This window comes from Aphelocoma coerulescens, chromosome 19 (assembly GCF_041296385.1).
Source record: "Aphelocoma coerulescens isolate FSJ_1873_10779 chromosome 19, UR_Acoe_1.0, whole genome shotgun sequence".
In the NCBI taxonomy this organism is placed as follows: domain Eukaryota; kingdom Metazoa; phylum Chordata; class Aves; order Passeriformes; family Corvidae; genus Aphelocoma; species Aphelocoma coerulescens.
In genome coordinates, this window is record NC_091032.1 from 7625426 (window position 1) to 7641223 (window position 15798).

Below are 15798 nucleotides of genomic sequence, written 5' to 3' on the forward strand. Positions count from 1 at the left end.
TGATTTAACAATGTTTATTTCTAAAGGTATGACGATATTTTTGTCTTTGGCCAGCTCAAACTACCAATCAGATCAAATTCAGAATTCTCTTAAAAGCTACTGTTCACACTTACATTCACCATATGCAGGGAATTTTGAGTAAGTTAGAAATAATTTGGAAATCAGTATTATAATGGCAACAATCACGGCGTAATTTCAGCTTGATCTCCAGAACTCAAAATGCTTCAGAAGCAGAAGTACAAACTATCTTCAGCAGACATGTGGGAAAATGAGTCACAGAAAGGTTAAAAAATCTATCAAAGACTCCCCAGGAAATAGACAAAGTCTGAATCAGAAATAAGACTCGATTCTTGCAGCACTTTGAAGGCACTGCCTGAGTAAAGCAGTTCTTCACTTGGAAAAACACAGTAGGTTAAGAACTGGGACTATTTTTAGCAGAGCAGTTCCCCAAACCCCTTCACCACACGGCCACACAGACCTGACAGCAGCTGTCCCAGGGCAGGGCAGTCACCTGCTCCATGCCCATGGAGCCACTTGCTGGAATATCCTGTCTCCATCTCTTACCTTCAGGGATAAAAGACCAGTCTCATGGGTAGACTCAGTTTTCCTTCAGCTATCCAAAACAAACTGACATTTCTGCATTTAGAGTAATTTTCGTGCCATCTTGAAGTGCTTAACCAACATTTGCTAATTAAATTTCACATCCTTTTGGGAATTTTCCTCATCTTGTTTTTGAGCAAACTAAGTGTGATATAAAGAGAGCAAAGAATGAGATTATAGTCTAACCCGAGTTGGGAGATTTTGTTTTTAAATCAGCAGCTTTAGTAAATTGAGCTCTGATGTAACTAACCCATGGCAGAGCAAGGGAGGCTCTGCCTTGCACAGGGGATCTACAATGAATCACAAAATTAATTCAGGGATATTTATTTGAAGTTTACTCTGGCAAAAAATGAAGAGTGAAGGGAGTGTTTCAGCAGTTGGTTCGAAAGGCTTTATCCAAGGCATGATAATAATACTTGTGAATAATTATTTCTGTGATTTCACTTCATAATAAGGTAATGAAACTACCTCATGGAAAAAACCAAAATCAGGCTGTATTTATGGACCAACCTATTAAACCTCACTGACCAGATTTCATGAATTACAGACCCTTCAAGACATAATGCTTCAACTCCCATAAAACAAATCAAAACTACAGGTCAAGAGTCACAGAAGTAAAACCCTTCAGTGTATTGCTAGCTTTGCAAAACAAATCTTCCCAGTAGCATTTTGTTTTACCAGATAATCATTAACCTGTTCAAACACAAACAAAAACACCAACTTTGCATCCTGGGGATATGCCATACACCAGAAAATACTAACACATCCATTCCTGACAGATTGCTAAAGATAGCTTAATGGGTCCAATTTCCATATAAAAAATTATTTATTCAAACTACTGGACACAGCACAAGGCTGAGTATCATCTCCCACCTGAAATCCCAGTGCTCAGAGCATTAACAGTAGGGCTGCAGGCTCACACTGACTGAGCAGTGTAGAAAGTCCTCAGTAAAAAAGCACCAAACACTTCCAGAGCAGTCATTAGTCCTTCAGTCACTCCTCAACATCCACTTACCAGCAGTCATATGGCAGCTATTCAGATGGCAAAATTCAGTGACAAAGAAAAGAAGTTGGGGTTCGAACTGATCTGTGTCAACCCTGAAGCCTGACTACAAAATTCTGCAAAGTATTGTGGGATGGGGTGGTAAGTGAGCTACTATATCAATATATAGGACAATCCTACAAGACAGAAGGTTTTCATTCAAGAACCTACCAGAAGATTGATGCCTGAGCAGATTTAAGATAATTCTGTGCTTTAAAACTGAAGGACATGTATTCCAGCTACAATATCCAAGCTTACAGATAGATGTATGAAAATCTGCTGGGCATCCCCTCCAAAAGATGAAAAATTCTTTGCATGCTACAAGCAAAAAAAAAAGTTAAAAGGTCAACACTAAAATTAAAGACAACTTGAGTAATGGTCATTTAAAGATGTGCCAGAGTACTGTGCTTCCCATTTCTGCAGGACACAAGCATCACCCTCAAAGCTCAAGGCCTCTCCCACACTTTCTCCAATCTTTTGTTCACTCTTTTTTCACTCAGTTTTATGCTGCAGAATACTCAGAAACTTGTAGTCAAAGCACATGGACATATGCTATTGGAATGAATAGAAACAATGAATGTATTTTCTCCAAGTTGAGGACAACTAACTACTGAATTTTCCATGACAATTCCACATGTGCAGATGCCTTTTCTTCTTCTGTGACAGACAGAACCATAAATTCCCAAATACACCATAAATTCCCAAGAATTTTAATCTCACGCAGTTGCATTCCCTTTACTCACAAAGTTATTGATGGAAAAATCACTATTTCTGTCCTTGCTAGAAATACAGTACAAAAGTTACATTACTACCAATACTGAACAACATTCTCTCCATTAATTATTAATACAATAATTAATAAATCAAGCAATGGGAGTATTTCAAAAACAGATGCTAAGAAAAGCCCAAACATCTGAATTCAACCCTTTTCACACCCTGAAATTTCCATTAATGTACAACATAATCTTATTTCTGAACATCCAAAGCAGTAACTCACAACGCTGTACAGTGCCTGACATATTCTCCATGACACATGGCAAACTTTAATTTAGCCAATTACAGACGTGACACAAGTTAAGGAGCATTACAGCTGTCAATTCAAGATGTCACATTGACTCTATCCTAGGAATACTTTTCCATCTCCATCAAGGGAGCCAAAAAAATAAAATAGGTTTTTATACTTCATATTTTAATAGGAAAAGATTCCCCATTCACAGGTTACCAGCCACTTAAAGTACTTCAAGTAACAGTTTTTGAAACACTAAATATTAACTATTAAAGAGTCATTCAAAGCGATTTTTGTTGCCATTCCAAAGGTGAAAATTGGTTGCATCCTTACATGTGTAATTTACATCCAAACTCTTGCCAAATCTCAGGATCACATTGTTATGCTTCATCTTTAAATAACAGTTTATCTCTCTCTCTCTCCTGCTACAAATACAAATAGAATTTGTGCTCTACCAAAATGGGGTTGATCAAATTCAGCTGACAAGATACTCTTCTCCTGGAAATTCTATTTTAATCCCTCCTGTAATTTATGATCTTACAGAAAAGTTGCTAATACATGATCTCAGGACCCAGGACATGTAACAACTTTGCTGCATTATATGGGAGAGCATAACGGGAAAAACTAAGATCACATTAACATTTGGAAGTTTCTGATCAATTACCCACTTGCCTCACCAAAAAAATAAAAATAGAGGGATGCTGAGCACATCCACTTCCAATAAGAGTCCATATTTCCAGCATCCACTCACCAGTTACCACATAACACCCTGGGATACAGAGAATCCCTGAGGGAGGAAAATCCTCCTGGATTTTCATGGAGGAACAGCTCTTACACCCTGCCATGGAGCTTATCCAGCTCTCTTCTGCCAAGGAGGGTCACAAAAACACCAAAATCAGCCAAAAGAGGTAGGAGGAAGTCCTCCCTTCAGAAATGGAAATTAAGGATGTAGACATTTCCTTGACTAAAAATACCACAGAGCGATGACTTAAAACTGAGAAGGGTACAAATATCAGGGTTTTCTGGTTTTAAAAGTATGTCATAGAAACAAAGATAGCTTATTTCCTAAAGACATTTTCCAAGGAACACCAGATTCCTGGTTGTCCCAATATGGCAAATAGCACACAGTTAATGCACACCACAAAAAAATGGCATGAGCCAAAGAACCCAAATCTCCAGAACTGAATGTCCAAAGCAAACCCTACAAAGCCCAAACACTGCACATGTAGGGCCTCTCATTCCCAAGGGAAGACAGCTTTTTTCTGAGGTGACTCCAGCACTTCCCAAATCCCAAACATCTCCCTCAGCGTTTTGAAGGGCCCAACCCCTGCCACAGGGGTAATTCAACTGGTTTTGAAACATCAACTGGAGCATTCAAACTTCACCCTGAGAACTGTAATGTGAAACAGAAACCAGCCCAGGCATCCTCCAGTGCACCCATGTGCAGCAGACAAGAGACTCAAAAGATGCTACACAAACGACAGTGATAAGAACTGCAAAAAACCTTCCTCAGCAACTCATCCTCACTCATGAGTGTTCAACAATTCACTGAGGTTTGCTCCAATTCACCTTTTTTCTCACATTTCATCTGGGACTTAGAAATAGCCATACCTCAAACTTCATATGCATCACACACTATGCATAAAATATTCTCTCAAAACAATTTTTCTTCTCCTTTTTTGGACTGAAAGTGTACACAGTTCAAGAACAGCTCCTGCACATGAATTTATTCCACCACTGTTAATCCATCTGCAGGTAAAACTGTTTTTGACATCACCTAACATCCAAGAAATTATGTGGTCACAGTTTTAAGTTTCCAGCATCTTCTTGTAGATCATTGATTATCAAAAGTGGATCTGTAGTGACAGCTTTTAAAAACAGCTTTGGTTTGGAAAAGGAAATATAACTTGACTAATCCATACTGACTAAACCCACAAACTATGATGGACTGTAAGAGAAAACACTTATAAAGAAAGGGTCAGGAAAACCAAGTATCAGCCTCATAATTCCCCTCAGCTGACTGAGTTCAGATAAAATCAAGTCTAGATTTTAACTAGAAAATACAAAAAGGCTAAAATAACATTTTTTTAACTCTATCTAAGAGCAATGCCTTGATCCATACCGATGCTCCACAGGAAATGCACCAGGGCCTTCTGGAAACAAAGTTTATTGTTATTACATTTATGATTACATTTAAGGTACTCTATTTCACAGGAAATGCAACAATATATAAAGATATAACTCCAACTGGGAGTCTTAAAACAGCCTCCAAGTCACAGAAAAATGCAGAGAATGGAAGAGATCTTGGACTATGAATGGTACAAATAATCTTTTGGATCTGGAGTAAAAAAAAATAAAAACAACCCAGAACTTCAAGGTTCTATATATGTTTAAGCCTGATCTTTGAGACCATAGTGAAACACCAGCACCTATACAAATAATGGCTATAATGGAACAGGTAAGTGACATTTATTATGACAGGTTCTGGCAATAATATTCCAAGAAAGCTAAACCATGAAGTTACAATGATTATATGGGAGAATTCCCACTTTTCAAACACCCCTCCTCTGCAAATCCAACATTTCAGATAGAATTAGAACAAGAGTTGAAAAATATGAACCTGGTGAGACAAAACTCTGTAGGCTATATACAATTTTTTGATTTAAAGTAATTCATCTTTTTTTCCCCAAAATAGTATTAACACGGGGAAGAGTGCAGCTGATCTGAAATCATATACCTGCCTCGTTTGCTGAACAGCACTTGAACTTGTCATGAACTTCTCTGTTAACTCTATAACACTGACAAACAGGACAGGAATCAGTCGGTTTTGCACCTGATTTATATTCACATTTGTTAGACGTGTTCCGTGAAACGTGAACGCATTTTAATCCCTTCAGGAGAGCATTTGCTTTTCCAGGCAGCCCCGGGCTCTGCCCAGGAAGACCAGCAGAGGTTTCACGTGGAGTGCGTGCTCTGTGTCCCACAGCCAGGGAATGCTCTGGGCTGTTTGCAGCTCGGAGGGCACAAGAGCCCTCTGACATAAAGGACATAAAGGAGAATTACCCAAATGCCCTTTCCCTGCAGCACAAGGCACAAACAAGTGCATGACACCAGAGGAGTACTAAAAGAAACACCCCGTTAGTTTAAGCATGTTTTACACTTAACATCATCCCTTTTCATTTATAGGTGTCCTTTTCCTCAACATCTTTGTGACTGTATTTTCATTTTCAGTTTTACCCAAGAGCAGTCACTCAACATGCACAGAATTTTTAAGTCCCGGCCAACAATTTGTCCAGGTAATTTGTCTGCATAAAAAAAAATAATTTCTACATTTTTTACTGCTGGAAGTTATGAACAATAGGATTTTTCAGAGATGGCTGATGCATCTTTGTACATCTTTGTGCATCTTAAGAGAATATCTGTTAATTTTGCAATAACTTTTGCAATCATAAGCAGGTGAAGTTGCTGACTTCAAAACCACATAGACCAACACCTTCCTTGAGCCTGAAGAAAAAAAGATCTATCAAATCAGTCTGGGAGGAGCAACATTACAAGTGGTTTAGATGTGGAGCTGGGCAAGGACACGGGAGTCTCTCTTAGGATACTGGGAAGAAACACAGCTCCAAGGTAAGACTGAGCCCTCTGTCTCACACAACTCAGAGCTGAGCCCCAGCAGGCCCAGGCTGTGATTTAACAGATGGTGGGAGAACACTGAAGGAGCAAGGAAGGGAAAGGGAACCTCACAGAAGTCCATTACTAGATGGATAATGACTGAAGGAGAGAGACACCGAAATGGAAGATACATTCAGCACTGTCCTGGCTAATTTAGAAGTATCACAAAGTAAATATTTACAGACAGCAGTCCTGCATAGGTCAGAATTTTTATCTGGACCAGTTACAGTAGGGAGGGAAGGTACCATGTACAGTTAATAGCCCAACATCGAAACACTGATTCAGATTTGACTAAAGAACATAAATGACTTGAAGAGTTCAAGCCTGGCATCCAGGAAACGTTGCTTGCATTATGAAACCACTGTCTGGTTACAAGTCTGTTCTTAAGGTTGCTCTGTGTCACACTGCACCTGCACAAGGAATAGACCCCTTCCAGCTTCAACAATTCTTAAAATCTTACATGTAAATCCCTACACCAGAACTCTAAATAGTATTTTCAATCGGGCAAGAAAATCTTCATTAAAATTGTTTTGTAGGCAAAAGGACATATAGAGGAATAAAACATTTCACCAAAACCTTGGCGGAGAGCTTTGAAAGAGTATAAATTTCTTATTTATAAGAAATATTGTTCTCTACTACAGAAGATTTTTTTCAGTTGCTTTCATGCATTTAACAGCAGCTGAAGCAGAGGCAGCTTCCCTTCCCTGCAAGCATCTTTCATTCATGCTACAACTGAGAAATGAAATAACTCAGAAGATGCAGTCAGAGGAGCACAAGAACTGTGGAAAGGGACTTGAGGGGGGAATCAGAAAGGCGCTTTAGGGTCTGTCCCTATTTCTACCACAGTTTTTAAGAGAGTTTTGTAGATCCTTTTAGATCACAATGGAAAACATGTCTGCCCCATAAGAGCAACTAAAATGAGTGGTTATAGGAGACAAAGTGTATTCAACACAAAACAGCAGCAGTACAATGGAACAAAATGAATATATTCAGATTCTGTGCATGTAATTTCAACCTGGAGAGTTACTTTTAATTGATGAGTGCAATGATGAACAAGCTAGAGAGAAGCAACTTGTGGAAGCAAGCACTTGTAACATCCTCTCCACACATTCAAAAACACACGTTATAACTCTCAGAAAGAAGATTCCAAAATGCTGCTCTTTCCCACATTTCAGCAACAAGTTTAGGCATTTTAGTAACCAACATCAGTGTATTTCAAACAGACAAATTACCCTGCACATAAATGACAAAAGAACTCCTTTTCCTCAGCAGCCCATACCATATCACAAAGAAAAGCGACGTAAAGAAAAAATTAACCACGCTTTCGCAAAAAAGGGTCACTGCAGTTGGCTTCTTTCCCCTGAACTTTTGAATCCCTGGGCTAAGCACGAAGGTCTTTCATCCCCCAGCACAAGACACCACATTACAGCTAACTAGAAATCCACTTCAAATATTACAGACTTCCTTTCCAAATGTCAAGGTTGTTTAGTTAATCAGAAATAACAACGTTTTGCGGAATAAAATTCCAGTGCAAAACTGCAACAGAGCTGCACGGTCCTCGTGTGCAGTGACATAACTGTGTCCACTTCTTCAGGCACTTACACTGTGCCATCCTACTTACCACCACAGTTTTTGTTGTAATTGCCCTGTTTCCTATCTCTCAAATCATAGTGCCTAGGATAAAAATCCCTATCTGAGCTCAAACAGTTCATAACTATAGTGCCGTACCGAAAATTAATAAAAGAATACTGCCACAAAAATCAAGTCTTCAAGACTACACATCCCCACTGTAATAAGTTGTCTTAGTTTCCACCAGTATTTACAGTCATGAAAAGGTAACAGACTTGTTAAGACCATATCTGCAGAACACGAAGAAGCAGGTTTTGGACAACAGATTGTTCACACTATCTACTTGCTTACTTGAGCCTGTCTAACACTGACAGTTCATGCATCCACCTCGAATCTCGCCTAACTGCAGCCGACTTGATAAACACAGGTTTTCTAAGTACAGAAAAATCAGCAAGCACGAAGTTCTTTACCATCAAGTCAGAATAATTCTAGCAAAAGCCACTTCCATTGTGCCCTGCAGCAGCCCGGAGATGACAGAAGCCGGGGATGTTTACAGGTCCCATATGAATAATTCAGCGTCAGAATCAGCAACAACTCCCCGGCACTGACAGCGGCCGCGATGCTCCCCCGACACGGAGCTGTGGCCGCAGCACATCCTCAGGAACTACCGCGCTCCTGGCCGAGCCTCCAAGAGGACCATTTTGAAGAACTGACCCTTTTTGAATTTTTTTTTTTTTTTTTCAAACTTGCACTTCTCCTGCTCACAGCGCAAGGATGAACACCCAGCACAGAGATGCTCTGGGATTTCTGCAGAAACTTCCCAGCGAGGGCCACCTCTCCGTGCCCCACCATCCCCCCGCGCATCCACAGCGTCAATGGGGGGAAAGCCCCGCGGGCACCGGGCACCCCCCGCCCCTGATCCGCCCACCCCCCGCGCCCCCGGCGGCCGCCCCACGGGCCCCCCCCGGCTCCAGCGCCCTCCCCCCGGAGACCACAGGGCTCCGTCCCCGTGAGGAGGGAGGAGGACGGGATGGCCGGGCCCCCGCCTCTTCCCCCTCCTCCCCCTCCTCCTCCTCCTCACAGCAGAGGCGCTCAACCCGCTGCCCCCGCGCCGCCCCACCGGGCTCCTCGCGCTTACCGAGGCGCGGCGCGGGGGCGGCCCGGGCGGCGGGTACCGGCGGGTACCGGCGGCTCCCGGCGGGGCTGAGCGGGCGCGGCGTCTCACCTCACCCTCAGCAGCGCCGCGGCCGCCATCTTGCCTCCCCTCCCCCGGCCCCGCGCGCTCCGCCCCCTCCCGCCAGGTCCTGCCAGATACCGAACAAGCCGCGGCGCCGCGGCTCGGTACCTTTCACCTGCCACGGTGGCTCTCCCCTTCCTCGCGCTGTGCCATGTCCGGTGGTGCACAGGCAGCAATATCCCGAGAGAAGCCACCGGCGGGCCTGGCGGTGAGAGGGTGGGGTGCTATGCCCCTTCCAGGACCGCTGGCCGGTGCGGTGGGGAGGGGCTCCTTCCCCCTCCCGCTGAGGGCCGGGGGGGGGCGCGGCCGCCATGAGGCGAACGGGGCCCGGCCCGTGAGGGGCTCCTGGGGCTGCCGTGGGCTGGGAGCGCGGGGGAGCCACATCGCCCCGGTGGCCCTCGCCAGACTGATGTAAATTGATAATAACCCATAGTGGGTCCGGGCTGCGGCCGTGCCGGTGAACGCGGCCTCGAGAGCCCCTCACGGGAGTATCGCCCGGAGCCCGTCAGGTCCCGCAGGGCGCTTCCCGCCCCGTCCGCCGTGCTTCCCGCGCTGCCCCTGAGGTCGGGCCCGTGCCCTGGCGACGAATGACTTCCGAAATTGTGAGAGAGGTTTAAATTTCGTTAAGTGTCTGTCCATTCCTCCCACGGAATGAGAAGTGTGTAACTTGTTCCCTGCATTCTCAGGAGTTTCAAATCTGCAGGGTGTCGTACGTGCAAATGTGTAACTCAGGATCTGCTAAAAATCACAAATTAATCTCTAATCAGGTTTATTATGGGAAAGATATACCATTAGGCAAGATTAAATTACCTCATTGTCACAATTTCCATTAAATGGAGAAGTGCCCACATTTGCAGAATGGGTGCCCACACAATTACTGGTTCAGACTAAAAAAGCTGGGGCTCACCCTGTGGTAAACAGGATCACGCAGAAAACACATGTTGTGCTAAGGGTTGTGTTATTACAGTAGTTAAAAGTGCCACGCTAAGGTGACACAGCACATCTCCTGTGTTTGCAGTCTCTAATCCCAACACAAGCCAATGACTCTCACTTGGAATCACTTGCAAGTTAAAGGTGTCCAAAGAAGAGCCAGGGAAGACCAGTCAGGCGTTCACCTGGTGAGGTCTGAGCTGCTCCTCTGAACTCTTCTAAACTGTTTTCACCATTTATTTACACTTTAACCCACCTAACTCCCACACTCCAGCATTGCTCTGTACACTTGTCTTCCATATTGCATGTTTGTCTGGAAAAGCGAAGTATCCAAGCCATCGTGCATCTGATTGACTGTTTTATGTTTGTTGTAACGCTTCCCATCTCCTTCTCCTCTGCAGTTTTCTCCAGTGGCTGACTTCACTTCTAAACCATATCCAAAAGTTTCCCCCCTTGCAACCACGCTCGGGATAGCCCACAGAACGTGTCTGAAGATAAGCTCCTCCTGCCCTGCTTTTGAGCTTCCCCTTAACCCACAACAGCTCTTCCACCGCAGCACAGCACGGATAAAAGGTACCGCACGCTGCAAAGCTCAACTTTTGTCACTATTAATCACTATTGAGCTACCAGCAGGGTCAGGGCAATACGGCTTTCGCCGCCGGCCGCCCCAGGAGAACAGCCCGTGTTCAGTGCACACTGTCGGGCGGGACCCTGCTGGGGCGGCCCTCTGGGGCAGCAGTACCGGGACACGTTTCCCGGGAACCCCAGAGCGGCACAGCCCGGGCCCCGTTTCCGCGGCAGCGGCGGAGCGGCCCCGCCCCGAGGCGGGGACGGGAGGGGAGGGCCGTGGGGGGGGGGGAACCCTTTCGTACTCCGGAACCTTCCTTCCGCGGCTCGCGTTTCCTGCCGGCGCGGCGTTGGCGCGGGGCGGTCGCCATGGCAGCGGGCCCGTGGTGCTGGGGGACGCCGGTGGCGCTCGCGCTGCCGCCGCTGCTGCTGCTGCTGCTGCTGCTCGGGGGCGCGCGCCGCCTGCGCCGGGGGCGCGCGCGCGCCGGGACCCGCGTGGGCGCGCGGGGCGGGCGCGCGCTGGTGGTGACGGCGCACCCCGATGACGAGGCCATGTTCTTCGCCCCCGCCCTGCTCGGCCTGCGCAGCGCCGGGGCCGCCCCCGCCGTGCTCTGCTGCTCCGCAGGTGAGCGGGGACCACCCACACACCCACACACACCCACCGCCGGGGCACGGGGAGGCCGCCGCGATGGCTCCCCGCGCGTGTGGCCTCGCGCTGTGACGCGGGGTGGAAGGTCCCCGGCTGTGGGGAAACTGAGGCACGGTGCGGCCGTCGCCCGCCCATCCCCGTCCCTCGCCTCCCCTCTCCTTTACAAGAGCATGTCGTGACGGAAAAGAAATGAATGTGTTCAAATTGAAAGTTGCAACGCTGAGGCACTTTCAGACTGTGTGGCAGTTTTCAGTGGGCTGTAAAAGGTGCTGTTTAGCACAGCCTTTTGGCATCTCCTTGTAAAAATGTCGTCTTGCAGAAGGCTTGTTTGGATGATCCAGGTTTAATGTCGCGATACATTCACTGTAACACATCTAAAAATAGCGGCTGCATTACAATCCGATCATGGAACAATAGCCCGGAAGGGAATGCGAGGCCGTGCTGTCCATCAGTTGACCTGGTGGCAGCATTGATGTGTCTTCATTTGCTGCAGACGAATGTTTGTTCTCCAGAATGTCCGGGGAGGTGCCTCAGCCTGTGGGGTCTGTGTCAGTGCTGCTTTAGCTCTCCCTCAAATCACTTTTTCCTGAGTCACTGGTGTAATTTAAGCTTGTTTGTTTATTTTTTTTCGTGCCTGACAGGAACATGGAAATCAGAGTATCCCTTTGTAACAGTCTCTTACATATTTTAGGACTGTTATCTGCCTCTTCTGTCTTCTCTTCTCCAGACTAAACAACCTGATTACTGGCGATCTTCCCTCACAGATCATGTTTTCTAAACCTCTAATCATTCTCAGCACTCTCCTTTGGACTCTTCCTTTGGTTCATGTCATTTTTTGAAGGGCAGTGATCACAAACTGGAAGCAGCACTCCTGCTGAGGCCTTGCTCGGGCTGAATAGAGTGGAAAGATTCTTACAGGCTCCGCTGTTTGCCCAGAACAAGAACTTCTCACAGCACATGACACTTTCGTGTTCTTGTGATCTGCTAAAGCTACAGATTGTTCTACAGAACCATCTGACACCTGATCAGTTATTCCATTGTTCAGGTTTTTTTGTGCATAAGAAACAACCTCGTTTGAATTGATCTTTCAGACCATATAGCTGTACCAGAATTCCTACATTGAGAGTTGCTTGCCTTTGGGAAAGAGCCCTCTGTGCCTTTGGCAGCTCCAGCCAGTTCACTGCCAGTTCACTGTCATTTCCAAAGCTTTCTGTCCTGTCAGACCGTCTAGGTGAGGAGACAGGGATTAAACTATTGCTGAAGTCCCACGGTGTGGTGGTTCACTGATGGCTCTGCACACTTCCCATTCGAGATTTAGTGCAGAGCTTTCATTGTCTCTGCTGAGGGAGAGAGGTCTGTGCATCCCCTTTGGCTTTTTCACAGCTAGGGGGAGATTACTGAAGTGCAGCTCTGACATTTCAGTTTTGGGGACTAATACACTGCTGCTGGTAGATAACTGTCCAAAGAAGTGTTGTGTTTCTGTTTATTTTGTTGAATTTTCTTTTTTCTTTACTCCTGATTCAGTGACAAGACACATTCAGTGTGTTTGATGTTTCCTTCTAGGTACTCTCTCACTTGTAAGGAAATGAGCAGCCCATGTAGGGGAGAGCACCTTTATGAGCTAAGAGATTTTTATTTTAAAAGCCTCTTACTAGTCTTGTGGGTGATTCAGATGGTTCATCCTCTCATTGTTTGAGTGATTGATGATGACAAGTGAGTTCATCAAAGACACTGCAAATTGTTAACACTGAGACAAAATCATTACTTAAAAACCATTGTACTTGCAGTTTTCAGTTATCAATCAGTTTGACTTAGAAATGAGTTAGAATTACAGCACTGGGAAAAAGAAATCAGTCTTTGACACACTGAATAATCTTAGATTGAATTAATAACTCAGTCTAAATGTGCTCTGCTCTCTGTAGTAGCTGACTCTATTGTGAGTGCTCATGGATGAGGTCCAGCAGCATCAGCTATTCAGCTGGTTTTGCTCTCAGTAGCTGCCCATTTTTTCTTGTAAGCATTTATATATTCCTGATGTCCTGACACATTTCTGCAGCTGTGGAACTGTTCCTTTGAGTTCAGCAGAAGGCAGGTATTTGAGAGCAGTGGTACTGTTTGGATAAAGCATCACCTGCAGTCAGCTGTGACACTGCATTGCAGCAAAAGCTGTTACCTTACAACACTGTGTAAAAATCAGTCTGAAATGAGCCCTCTTGTACTCATTCAGTCATTCCAGACAAGGTGCACACTTCAGTTAATTCTGCTGGAGCTGGAACATGCAATCCAAGGTTCATCCCACAGTCAGTCGCTGTCAATCTCCCAGAGTCATTCACTCACAGGCTGTGGGAAGAGGCTTTTTTTTTTCCTAGTTACTCTTTCCCTCTTCGAAAATTTTACAAAGCTTGCTAGTGATGGCTCAGATTGCAGCACTGCTCCAGAGAAATTCTAGACTTAGATGACTCACACCCACAACAATAAAAAGTTCTAGTGTAATTCAAGACAGCTGACTACGGACTTGAATCACACATTAATACTCAACTGTATTTTTTTCATTTTATTGCTTCAAAGTTAAAACTGAGTTGCAAGTATTGCCCTGCATAGAGCAACATTCTGGAAGGGGCATCACAGCTCTGGCAGGGACTTTGCATGGCTGATGCCAAGAAAAAATAAGGGAATGTCAGGGCAAGATGAGAAAATAATTCTGTGAAGAGGGAGGCAATGTTTTAAGATAATGAATCCATTTCCCTGTTAGTTGTTGATCTCTGTTAGAACTTTTCCCAACTGCCTTTATCTTGATTAGCTTTTCTATCTTTTGGTTCTGTAAGTTTTTGCAATCTTGCCATGTCAGTTTTGCCTGAATTTCCTCTCTGAATGGAACGAGGAAGAGGATACTGGACTGTTTGGACCCCTTGATCTGAACCCAAACTAAGTTAGATGGTGTTGCTGTGTTTGCTCTTTTCAGGAAATTATTACAATCAAGGAGAGATTCGTAAGAAAGAGCTGGAACAGAGTTGTTGTGTCCTGGGGATTCCTGCTTCTGATGTCACAGTCATTGATCACAGGTAACTGGTTTTCAGTTCCAGCAGAATTCCTTTGCACTTTTAGACGGGGGTGAAGTTCACTTTAACTTTCAGGAGAGCTGACTGTGTTGTGCTAAAAAGCCTTGAGGAATCTCAAGAAAAACAATATTAGACATTTTTGTTAATTCTTCTCATAAATCGAATTAATGCAAAAGACAATTGTTTTGCATTATGGGGAACACAATTCCTAGGTGAAGCTCTGTTCATACAGCATTTAGAATAATAATAACCACACTTGCTGGGATCTGTTGCTGTGTGTCTGGGCAGCATGATCACATTTTGTTGTATAACAGCTTGCTGCAGTGTTAGACAGCTACAAACTCTCTGAATTGCCTGGGGCCGGTTTGTCTGTAGGTGGTCTTTGCACTTTGCAGGGTTACTGTGGAATTCTATTACATTTATAATCTGCTTTAGTACTGGCTAAAGACAAAAGTGAATTGCAGTACTAAAGGCAGTCCACAATAACATGACAGTAAGATTCTTGAAAACCGAGCCATGCAAGATTTGTTTTTCTAAGGTGTGGTGTTGTTTTCTTTAGCTGTGTGTAGCTGCAGAGGTAGGTGACAGAGCTGACACTTCTCTGTGCAGGAACTCTCTTCTGGGAGGGTGATTTAACACTTTGAATCAGTGAAACTTCGAACTAGTGTTGTAAAGGCCTCTCAAATTGCCCAATCACTGTCTGTGTATAAGATCTGAATGAGCCACTGATTGCTAGGAAACATGATACAAGTGGTTGTTTCACTTGTAAACAGCTATCACACAGCCCATAAAGAATATTTCTGTTTATGAAGAAATAATAGCAACATATTGATTTAAAGCCACTCCAGCTAGAAGAGTTAGAGTTGAAAAAAAAATCTGGCTCCAGGCAGGCCCTTTTCCCATGAACATATTTTCCCTTGAGCTAAGGCAACAGAAACCACAGTCCAGAATATGAATCTTTTTGAGCTCTTTGCTTTTTTTAGCTTTAGGTTTCTCTCCAAGTTTTCAGCTCACTGAGGAAAACAGCATAGGAGTTGTTTTTCCTCTGGAATGAAAAGAGATGTTTCCGTTCACTTCTCATGAACTGGCTTTGGATAACTGCAAGTTCTGTAGTACAAGCATATGACAATGCCCAGAACATTCTGGGGAGGAATAAGGAAAGAGCTGCTAAGCTTTGCAAAGCATAAAGTCTGCTCAGTGAACCATCTTTTGAAGTTAACAGAGCCCAGAAGCCACTTGGCCTTTTATCCTCTAAAGCAATGTGGGGTTGGTTAGTGAGTGATGCAAGTTCTGATACTGCTCAGTCACCCCACACACACAGAGCCCAGAGAGCTGCTTTTTGCAAGTAAATCTTTGGTTTGCTGTGGTAGGAAGGTGAGGGCTATTTCAGAGAAACCTCTTGGGTGATGTCTCTTTCTTACCTTATTACTGTTGCACACATTTCTGTACTGATCTGTGATGTCTCCC

At 44.6% G+C, this 15798-nt stretch overlaps 2 protein-coding genes across 9 annotated transcripts in view; one reads left to right on the forward strand and one right to left on the reverse strand.

Annotated features, from left to right (window-relative positions):
* Positions 1 to 9253, reverse strand: part of NCOR1 (nuclear receptor corepressor 1) — a 54504-nt gene extending 45251 nt beyond the window's left edge. For 2 of the 6 annotated variants that reach the window (XM_069033488.1, XM_069033483.1), the window contains exon 1: positions 9028 to 9139. The gene's annotated coding sequence lies outside the window, so the exon portion shown is untranslated. Of the gene's footprint in view, positions 1 to 8359; positions 8382 to 8557; positions 8736 to 9027; positions 9140 to 9234 lie in introns of those variants that run through there. The other 4 variants (XM_069033487.1, XM_069033484.1, XM_069033486.1 and 1 more) reach the window with 4 other exon arrangements.
* A 197-nt stretch (positions 9254 to 9450) lies between these two features.
* Positions 9451 to 15798, forward strand: part of PIGL (phosphatidylinositol glycan anchor biosynthesis class L) — a 54583-nt gene continuing 48235 nt past the window's right edge. Inside the window, exons 1-3 of one of the 3 annotated variants that reach the window (XM_069033763.1) lie at positions 9451 to 9728; positions 10458 to 10629; positions 14235 to 14334. In XM_069033763.1, coding sequence (XP_068889864.1) covers positions 9714 to 9728; positions 10458 to 10629; positions 14235 to 14334 — 287 coding nt within the window. In that variant the 5' untranslated portion in view covers positions 9451 to 9713. Of the gene's footprint in view, positions 9729 to 10151; positions 10245 to 10457; positions 10630 to 10978; positions 11249 to 14234; positions 14335 to 15798 lie in introns of those variants that run through there. The other 2 variants (XM_069033762.1, XM_069033761.1) reach the window with 2 other exon arrangements.